The 11,271-nt window shown below is 37.9% G+C and overlaps 1 protein-coding gene across 1 annotated transcript in view; it reads left to right on the plus strand.

The window, feature by feature from the left end:
- The window catches only part of LOC129782587 (microtubule-associated protein 1B-like), a 95,413-nt gene extending 88,319 nt beyond the window's left edge, over positions 1–7,094 (plus strand). The window contains exons 6-7 of the mRNA XM_055792592.1: positions 1,800–2,038; positions 2,762–7,094. Coding sequence (XP_055648567.1) covers positions 1,800–2,038; positions 2,762–2,917 — 395 coding nt within the window. The 3' untranslated portion in view covers positions 2,918–7,094. The remainder of the gene's footprint in view (positions 1–1,799; positions 2,039–2,761) is intronic.
- The last annotated feature ends 4,177 nt before the right edge of the window (positions 7,095–11,271 follow it).

The following is an 11,271-nucleotide window of genomic DNA, read 5'->3' on the forward strand; positions in this document are numbered from 1 at the left end:
TTTAAAAAGAGTGTTTTAAAAAATATTTAAAAGTAATAAATACTTTTAAAGTAAGAGCACTTTCAGTGAGCTGAGCATGTATAGCACATAATCCAGTTAAAGTCATATGCCATCAGTGATGACTAAACATACAGAAAATTAATGTCATTTTGAATTACTCTTGTGCATTCTAAGTAATAATAAAATATGAATTAGATTACTGAAGGAGGTATTGTGCTAATATGTTGTTTCTGGCAGATCTTGTTAGAGAGTATTTTGAGGCTACTTTGATTTTGCTGTTTTCAGGATTGATGTTCTAGTGAAAGCTTTTTACAAGGATCAAGTCTAGGATTCAGTACAAGCAAACCAGCATTCAACTATCTGTAGCTTCCCCATTTTAAGCAGTCCACTGTTCCTTTCTTACACCACCATTAGCATGTCTCTGTTAGTAGATGCTTTTCAAAGCAGTACAGTTCCTCATGCTGTAAATTTCTCCAGCACTTTAGCTTTATATTGACTTCTTCTTCCTTGAAGCATACTTTTCAGGTATATGCTAGAGCTGAAGACAAGGCTCTATTTGATAACGACATTTAAGTGTAAAATGTAATGTCTAATATTTTATCCAATGTTGGTATCCACAACTCAGAAAGATATATCACAGATTTTTTATGATGAAAGATGATAAAAGATTTTGTAACATACCCAATAGTTAAAAACACTCTAATTCAGGAAATCTTATCATATTATGATGTTTATTTGACATATTGCCCTATGATGAACAGCAAGTCACACTAGATAACTTTATGGACTTTCCTGGCTTTACATTATCTGATCCTAAATAAAGTGTATTGCTCAGATAATTTAGTTTACCAAACTTCATCCTCTTTCATCATGAGAAGGCAAATAAAACATAAATGGTGATCATCTGGATACAATTACTGGTTGAGTCCTTGTCAGGTCAGTTCAGACCATGATCCAGTGTGTAGCAAAATAAGCTTTTTTTGGTAGTATTTTTAATGTGTTTAAACTTTGAACTTCCTTTTGGCTGAACCTCTTCATAGAACAGATACTACACTATGTATCACAGCAAAAACATGCTTCCCTTTACTTTTTGTGATAAGTGGCTAGTTTGTGTATGCAAATAAGGATCCAGCAGGTAAACAAACACTTGTTCTCAGTTTCCTGAAGTAATTGCTTTAGGAATTTTAGGTTTTCCTAAGTTCCTCTTTGCCCCTCTTTCTGCTCACATGTAGTAGCTTCCTGATGCACCTGTAAAACAGTCTGAGCATATCAACAGCTACTATGTCTTGGTATGTGCTGATACCTCAAATCTCAGGACCACTTCTGCATGGCTTCCTGTGTGACCCTAGCTTTTATAATCATGTATACCTGACACTTTCAAAAAGCTATACTTCTTAACTTAGTAAATAATACTGCCATTTATTGAATGGTAATTCAGTAATCACAGCCCTGTGTAGTAATTGTTGGATAATAGTAGTATATTACTGGGAAAAGTTCAGTCAAATGTTGATTATGTGGTAGTGAGTTTTTATTGTATTATATACTTAGTTACCTTTATTCCATTATTTTCCTCCCAGTACAATCATAACTGGCATACAACAAAGCTGGAATGTGTCATTAGATGTAGGAGGGTAATGCCATAAGTGTTTCAGGGGACATAGTACTACAACTGTAGCTATGTAATGCTTAACCAACACGAGCAATTTTAAGAATATAATCTCAGCAGTTATAATGGTAATTAATAAATGCATGTTTTAAAACAGCCTGTGATACATTCTTTTGATGTTTGATTTCCAAAGGACCTGGAAATAATAAGTCAGCAAAATCTATAGCGGTGCCTCCAGGACCTCCAGTGTATTTGGATCTGGTATACATTCCCAACCACAGCAATAGCAAGAATGTTGATGTTGAGTTTTTCAAGAGAGTGCGGTCATCCTACTATGTGGTGAGCGGGAATGATTCTGCAGCCGAGGAGCCAAGCAGGGCTGTTCTGGACTCCCTACTGGAGGGCAAGGCCCAGTGGGAGAGTAACATGCAGGTAAACTCTTCACTAGTATTTCTACCTGGAAATTTAATCTTCTCTGGGAAGCAACTACAGGAAGCCAGAACGCCTCTGGAGTGGACAGTGGCTGCTGGGGACAGGAGTTCCCAACCTGGGCACATTGTGATGTGAGAGGACACCCAAGGGAAGCACAGAGCTGCACCATACTCATCTGCTCCCCCATTTCTGGCCCTTATGATCTGTCTCTGGAGAATAAACCAGTTGGGAACTGGTTTACAGGGCCATTTGTCTATTTCATCTTGTTGCTATACCATATATGATCCATGTTTGGAAACCTTGCAATTTGTAAGTAGGAAAGAAAAGTAAATGTTTCATGGTTTATATGGTAATCACATACACTTGTAAACTTCATGTGCCTTTCCAACATGATAAATAAGTAAACAAAATATTTGGCCATAATCTGAAGAGCTATCGGTGTAAACTATAGACTGCTACTTCTCAGGAAAATTACATCTCAGCATCTTAAAGAACCAAGGTTTTATTTTCATAAACGGTCTTTTTGATTACAGTTATTTTATCTTATCAACATGTTTATTTATTTCCTTTTATCCATCCATTTATTTAAGTATTTATTGCATGAAGATCCATTCTTTCTAAAAGGGAGTCATACTTGTTGGCCAAGACCTCTTACAAAGACATTTTTCTTATAATTTTTTTCTGTTGTCCGTACCTCAGGAGTTCTCCTATTTTGTGTTGCAGGTGACCTTAATCCCAACCCATGACTCAGAAGTGATGAGGGAATGGTACCAAGAGACCCATGAGAAACAGCAGGACCTCAACATCATGGTTTTAGCAAGCAGCAGCACTGTTGTTATGCAAGATGAATCTTTTCCCGCATGCAAGATTGAACTGTAAGAACAAGACCATGCACCACAAGATTTAACCTTTGTTTCCAGAAATTCTTCAGTTTTAAAACACCTTTTCTAAAAATTCAACCCATCTAGTTCAACTGCTGAACTGTATACCTGCAAAATGCTATACTGTATCATGGTGATGCAAGTCTAATATTTTTCAGTCTTTTCTGATTGCTAAAGGAAATAAGTGTTCCCATAGTAGGTTTCAAATTACTGCGAAAATACAGATCCAGTTTCATCTCCGATGAACGTTTGGAAACCATGTACTAGCAACCCCAACTGACTTCTGCCAGGTAGAGGCATTTGCCCTCTAAAGAAACACAGAGAGAGAAAGAGAGAGGGGGATAGGAGGAGAAAGTAATAAATAGTTAGATCTCCAATAGTCTCATGGCAATAAATAGCTGTATTGCTTACTGCAATTTGTTTATGCACTCACATGAAAAGGTTTCTAAATTTGTATCAATCATCTAAGCTATCATAAAGGAGGTCCTTACTTTACAGAATTAAGTTAGCTAGAAAATAAGCAGTAGAATGTGGCTAGGAAGGGATGTACAACCTAAACACTCATTAGCAGATTTCCACTTTCATTTGAACTCCGCATACTGACATACCATAACAATTGTAGGCCAAATATGCACATGGTCTGAAACCCATTCAGAATTCTAAAACCTTTCTTTCATCATGCAGAATTGTTGGTATAAGGCATGCTCCCAGTAAAAATCCACTCACTCCAGTCAGAACTGACCAGTCCACATGCTTAAACACCCATGTCCACTGTCAATTAATTGAAGCAAAATACCAAAGCAGTTGGGAGTACATACAGTAGACAATTTGCCTTAGAAAGTGACTTGAATGTACAAAGAAAATCGATGCACTTATTTTTTAATGTTGAGACAGAAAATTTATAAAACATCTGTGCAGGACCATAGTTACACCAGTAAAGAAGTGTGAGTGTGCATGTGTGGTACTAGAAGCTTATCTGACTGGTCAAACACCTTGGTGCTATGAATTACATATCTTAGTTCCGTGAACAATTCATTGATGCACCAGGACAGATCAACAAGGCAAGATCATTTTTTGGAAAGCTTCTTTTGTACTGTGGAAGCAAGATTGAAGTGGTGTCCAGTATCAGAGTTACAAAACTTAGTGAAACATTCAGGATGATGAAAAAGGTCTGTACAGTATTCAACCTTCCTTTGTCTTACCTTATTTGTTTAATTTAAGAGTAAATATGGGAAAAAATGTACAGGAACTTTTTAATTATTTTAGTGCTGTATAAACTTTTAATAGATTTTTAACAAGTTTTCATTTACAGGAAAATGCAAAGAAAGGTGAAGGCAATATTTTTAGTAATTTTGTAAGATTAATAAGGTTGTTTAAGGTTCCAGTGAGAATGGATATTGACTTAAGATTTATTAAAAATACTCAACTGCCAATACCTTTTTGGGGGTGGGGGAGGGCCACCCTGATGGTAAAATTAACCTATTGATGATGACAGAAAATGGGATTTGAAATTTTGATTGCCTAATATTTACAAGGGTGTAGCCTACATTCTCAATCCTCACAAGAACTTGAAAAAAAAGATAGAATAAGCAATAAGCTAAAATAAGTTCCTTTCCTTTATCCTTGCCTTCCTTTCCTTTCCTTTCCTTTCCTTTCCTTTCCTTTCCTTTCCTTTCCTTTCCTTTCCCCCTTCCTTCTCTAGATTGCTTGCAGCAGAACAGCATGTAGAACAGTTCCATTATTTAAGACAGTTTGGATTTTTTAGTCTCAGAACTTTTATCCCAATAAAAAAATCTTGTTACATTATAGAAGGTTTGCAAATCTGAATTTAAATAAGGTGTAAAGGCCTCCAAAATGAAGATATGTGCTGGTCTGTTTGATTCACCATTATGGCCAGTATTAGGTTTCACAATATAGTGAACTATGACCTCATTTTATTTTCTTTACTTATAATTTATTTCAATTTTACATTGTTAGGATATTTTTGTGTAATAGATATATGTTTACACTCCTAATTTTTATGGGGGGGGTGGTTATGCTGCTTTAGGGCCCTTTAAATGTGGGCTCCTGTGGCCTATTTAATGCTGTGAATTACTGTTTGTCAATTGTGTGGGGGGGGTATTTATTTTTAATGTCTTCTTTTTTTAGGTATGTCTAGCAATGCTGTTTTATTTATGTTTATGCTATACCTTTTTAAGTCGTTAAGAATAACTTAGAATGACTATGGCAGAAAAGGCAGATGGAAATGTATTGTGAAAACAAGCGTGTTTGCTGGGCTCATAATCATGCACTTAAAATTGCTTTTGTAATACATAATCTTCAAAGTTATAGGCAAAATATTTTGCAGAACAGTTGTACTATTTCTACAACTGTCTACTTATAGGTCAGTCTTCATACTTTTTGAGTGGGTGGGAACAGATTTTCTGATGATATCTGAAATGGTTTGTACCTCTGCTTTGGTAGAAAATCTAAGTATGGCAGTGGTCTTGAGACTAATGTCACTTATGCCACTTTTGTGAATCAGGAGCAATTTCACTACAGTCAGGGAAGTTACAGTCATTTGGTCCTACTGTAAATGAGATCAGAATTAAACGTTAAATCTCCCCAAGTAAATTTGTGACAGCTCAAGTATTTGTTTTACTTTAAAAATAATAATAATTAGGCAGTTACAGCCAATCTTAAAATGTTCATTCATTTTTTGCTGCTACAAGAATATTAAAAACCCAGTCTGGCTATCCTGAGGTATTGTAAAGCCTGTTCTATCCATTCCCTTTTCAATGGTAATCATGCCTGTGTGTAACAAAGCATGAACTCCTCCATTAGCTCCTCATGCCCTTAATGTCTTTCTTGCCTGTGGAACTAATCTAACTATACTAATCTTAATACTACACAATTAGCTTAGTAACAGTCATCAAAACATACCGCATACATTAACGATGAGTGCTGTTGATCAGCATAGATTTCTAGGAGCATGGTTTGTTATTGATTATTTATAAAGATTCAACAGGACACTCAAATGATGGTATTACCCATAACAGCATCCCCAGTCATGATCTTTATGCTATTACTATATTGCTTCATAAAATTCAATGAAGAATTAACTTTAGAGATCACACCCCACTCCTGAACTTGGACAGGGCCTCTCTTGCATGTCTTTTCAATGCCCTGTGGTGGGCCTGACTTCATTGACCTCTACTTTTCACCCCATCTTTCATAGAATCCACTTTTGATTTTTTTATTATCTTACATAATGTGGTGAGTGGAGCTAACTGTGTATATGAATGGGTTCATATGAATTTTATGAGAGTTCTGGTACTCATTTACTAAGATTTAATGAATTTATTAATTGAATTTTCAATCCCTCCCACCACAAGCAAGTCAGCTCCAAAGAGCACTTACTGTGCATTTAGGACATTTCTGTCATATGCTTCTTTTTGTTCATCTGTTGCAAGAGGTTACTTGCTCAGTAATGATGTTTTGAGGGGAAATAGTAATTTTGTTGGTCTGGATTTATTAGCAAGAGAAAAAGTATAATGTTTACACTTGTAAGAAACTGTAAGCTTTCATCTTTTCACTTAATTGAACAAAACACTAAAAGCAACTAGGGGTAAGAATTTCTTAGAATGCAATTATATTATTCACTTGGCTTAAAAATGTTTGCTATTTAAAATAAAAAAAGTATTTGTTGTGACTTTACAAAAAATCTAAAAAAAATAAGTAACTAAATAAAACAATGCCATAAAAATATTGAAATAAAAAAAAAAAGAAGCTTCTCTGCACTAGACTAGCTAGGAGCTCCAGATGGCAGAGCTACCTCTTCAAGACTGGGCTGTGATCACAACTGTAAAAGAGGAAATCTGAAATATGCTTTCATGCATTTGCATGCAGCCATCATCTTCCAAACTATGGAAAGAAATAGTCTTGTTGCTGGCTGAGAAGCATCTCACACACCTCCTCTCTCTTGTTCTGAATGGTGTTTGTGTCAGTCTGCAGCTGTGTATGGTATTATGTCTTATAATCCTGCATCACTTCTATCCAGTCATATCTAATATAGAAAACTAGTTTCCAGTGAAAGTAATATGTAGTGCTTTTATGATATTTGTGTGCAATGTCCCCTCTTCCATTGAGGATATTTGATGTAAAGGAAACAAACTCAGTTCCACAATAAAATACAAAAGTGGTGTTGACATTTTTTGTCTTTGCCTATGTACATATTTGTAAGTTTTCCCTTTCCTTCAGTGATGATTACCTGAATATCATACAATCATAGAAATATTTAGGTTGGAAAAGACCTTTGAGATCATTGAGTCCAACTGTTAACCCAGGACTGCCAAGTCCTTTACTAAACCATGTCACTAAACACTGCATCTACATGTTTTTTAAACACCTCCAGGGATGGTGATTCCACCACCTCCCTGGGCAGCCTGTTCCAATGCTTCACCACCCTTTCAGTGAAGAAATTTTTCCTAATATTCAGTCTAAACCTCCCCTGGTGTAACTTGAGGCTGTTTCCTCTTGTCCTGTTGCTAGTTATCTGGGAGAAGAGACCTACCCTCCTTTCAAGTAGTTGTAGAGATCGATAAGGTCCCCTCTGAAGCCCTGAATATGGGCTTTTTCCTCAAAAGATCAACGACTATTTAAATGCTAGATAAGAACCAATCTTTATTTAGAAACTTAAAAATAAATGCTGAAGATTACTTTTATCTCTTGTGGTGTAAAACATTACCATGATCACAGAATGGTTAGGGTTGGAAGGGACCTCTGGAGATCACCTAGCCCAACCCCCTGCTAAAGCAGGTTCACCTAGAGCAAGTTGCACGGAATCGGCTCTGTGTGGGTTTTGAATGTCTCTAGAGAAGGCAACTCCACAACCTCTCTGGGCAGCCTGTAACCGTGGCTTCCTTTTGTTCTCATTTCTGTATCCCTCAGCAGCATGAGAAAACACCTCATTTTCAGTAAGTACACGTTCAAGGAGCTGTATCAGAAATGATACCCAATAAAGCTAGATCGCCGAGGCGGGCAGTTCCGGTGCCGACTGGATCGGCAGCAGAGTGCTCTAGCGCGGTGCACGGGGGGGAGGGGGAGGAAAGGGGAAGGTTCACAAACCGGGGAAAACTCAGGGGGAGCCGAGAGCCGTCCGGAGCCCGTAGCTCGCGCCACAGCGGCTGACGAAACCTAGGCGGGGCCAGGAGCAACGGCGGCCAAGACCCCCCATGTATGAAAGAAGCCGCTGGGGAGCGTTAGCGACCATGGCGTGGCGTGGCAGCTAGGGTGCTGTAGCTCTGCCGCCTCGATCTAGGAGCAATGATTTCCACCCAGCAGAAGGCTATTGCGGCGAATGAAGAGACGGGACGTAGCTTGATGCAAGCAAAATGTCGATTTATTGTACTCAATCACGAGTTTATATATGTTTTCAGAAGCTGCGCGCTTTAAACAGATTGTTTCTTTAAGCTAAGCATTACATACTAGGCAATCCCTGACTGGTTAACTACAAACAAAGGACACTTTGTTATAAATTGAGACCACAACGGATCATAATCCAATTAAAATTTTATTAATTATAGCAAGTAGAATATGAGCAAAAACAGCGCTGGACGACAGGGGAGTCTGCGCTCCACCAACTGCCGTCCTGAGCAGTTCAAACAGTCCCTTTTTATACATCTTTACTCCCGTGTTCATGAGGTAGTGGAGGTACTCTGCGCATGCTTCAGTTGTTGTTAGGGGGTCGTTTTCTGCCTTCTGGTGGTCGTTGAGGCCGAAGTAAGAAGTCTTCCTCCTTTGTCCCATAGTTGACCCCTCACTCATATGTCCTTATATGGGGTAGTTTGTCCTGTTTCTGTCGGTTCCTGGACATCTGGTGGTTATCTTATCTTGCACAAGCGGTATCTTGTGGCTGTTTATATCTTTTGCTGTCTGACCTTTACATTGGGCCTAACATAAATCTTTATAAACAATACCCTAGTCCATAGTTTCTCACACTGTCTGACCTTTACATTGGGCTTAACATAAATCTTAATAAACAATACCCTAGTCCATAGTTTCTCACAATCCCCCCTTTTTCTTTTTATCCTATTATTGTTTATTAGACGCTACTTTCATTCTTGGCACTGCGAACAAACCTTTTTCCACAATCCCAACATTTATCATAACACTCACAAGGTAATACCTCACAATTACAATAGGCATAGTTCTCACGTGGCATAACGCATTCGCAACAATCTTCATCCTCATTAATAGATACAGTCTTATATTTTGCCCCAGACCTCGTAGTTAAAATAAGCAATTTAGCTATGTCAAACCGTTCTTTAATAAAATGTAAAATATAGCGTAATATACAAGGCCCAAATATCAGTCCTAGAATCAACATAATAAGTGGTCCTTTTTCACAAGGTATTGGTACTAAATTACAAAGTTTCACTACAAATTCAGGTGGCCCTGGGTTGCTAAAAGTGGCTATTGTTTTCGTTCCTTCCCAAGATATTAGTTCCCACTTAAATGGTTCATGTGGGTTTCCCCCTTTTGCTTGGGTTATTATCAATAGCACAATTAATGGTATACCAGGAAAAAGGGTGTTTGTTAATTTTGTTAATTTAAGTATATTCTTACCAGTCCTGGGGAAGTTCGGCCATGGCTGCTTTTGCATCCCATTTTTCTGGCTCTTTTCTCCACGGTTTGTTTCTCCTCTGCCTCGCCCGTCGACTCGGTTGCTTCGAGCCACGGGGTGTACCATCTTCTCGGCAGCAAGGGAATTCTTCAGGAGAATAGCTGTTCCGGGCTTTTTGCCTGTTTACATAGGCTTCCTACTTCGCAGCTTTAATTAATGGGGCCAAGCAAGATACGGTTAGTACTTCCCTCCTGCACTTTATAGCCAAGATTTCAGTTACAAAGGGGACTGGTTCGGTGGAGTGGTAACAATAATATTGAGGGTTTATTCCTTTGGCAAAAATTTCCCACCACTCATGGGATTCTCGAATAATTTCTTGTTTAGACTCTAATTGTTTTAATTTCCACTCCGTAAGAGTTCTTTGGATTTTCCAACACTGTGTGCAAACTCCTATTGGAGGGTATCCATATTCACAGTGTGTCCACCATTTATTCTGGCATACCTTACACCTGAAACAAGCAAATGGATAACAATTGCAGTTCAAATTATTACATCTAATTCATATATCTAGATTGCATACATTATTTGCATCAGCATATCTTCTTATACTTGATATTGTGTGGTTGCATAAGTTTAGCAATTTCCTTCAACACACTTTGTACGCTTCCATATATAATAGATAAAAAAAGAAATAATTATAGCAAATATAAACAACAATACACACTTTATACCGAAAGGTAATGCAGCAAAATAATCAAATAAAGTCTCTATCATTACGTTATCTTTTCAGGGTTATCTTGGTGTCACCTGGAGTACTGATTACTTTCCAGTGGGGTCTCATCACTGGGCCTTTAATGCGACTAGCATGAGTCCATCCACGCTCAGCAGTCCGGACAGCCGTTTCTGTTGTAAGCAGAACAAGATAAGGTCCCTCCCAATTGGGTTTTAGGGTTTCTTCTTTCCACGTTTTAACCAATACCCAGTCCCCAGGTTTAAGATTATGAATTTTTAAGTCCAACGGTGGTCGTTGTACAATCAGTCCATGTTCCCAAAGCTTGTTACGATGTTCTGCTAATTGTGAAACATATTTATTAATCACACGGTCTCGAATTAAAACATTTGTTTGTGGACTTTCAATTCTATAGGACATTCCATACACCATTTCAAACGCTGATATTCCTACATCTGCTCGGGGTCTGGTTCTGAGAATTAATAGCGCCATGGGTAGGCACTTAATCCATGATAATTTGGTTTCTATCATTAATTTAGTCAAAATAGTTTTGATTTCTCCATTCATCCTTTCAACTTTTCCCGAACTTTGTGGATGCCATGGCGTATGGTATTCCCACTTAATACCCAAGCTTTCTGTTAGATCTCTAACAATTTTTGACACAAAGTGTGTTCCTCTGTCCGAGTCGATTACTTCAGGTACTCCATATCGAGGTATAATGTGTTCAAGTAACACTTTAGTAACTTGGTTAGCAGTTGCCTTGGAGGTAGGAAAAGCCTCAACATAATGTGTTAAATGATCCACCATTACTAATAAATATTTGTAACGCCCTACCCTGGGTAGTTCAGTAAAATCCACTTGTATGTGTGAGAAAGGTCTGTATGCTGGGGAACGTCCTCCAAGAGGCTTTTGTCTCATGTTGTTTCGATTAACCTTTTTACAGGTCTCGCAGGCTGCCGTGACTGTCTTTGCTATGTTATATACGCCTATACAGGCAAACTGTTGATTGAAATGATCA

The sequence above is a fragment of the Falco peregrinus genome, chromosome W (assembly GCF_023634155.1).
Source record: "Falco peregrinus isolate bFalPer1 chromosome W, bFalPer1.pri, whole genome shotgun sequence".
Taxonomy (NCBI): Eukaryota; Metazoa; Chordata; class Aves; order Falconiformes; family Falconidae; genus Falco; species Falco peregrinus.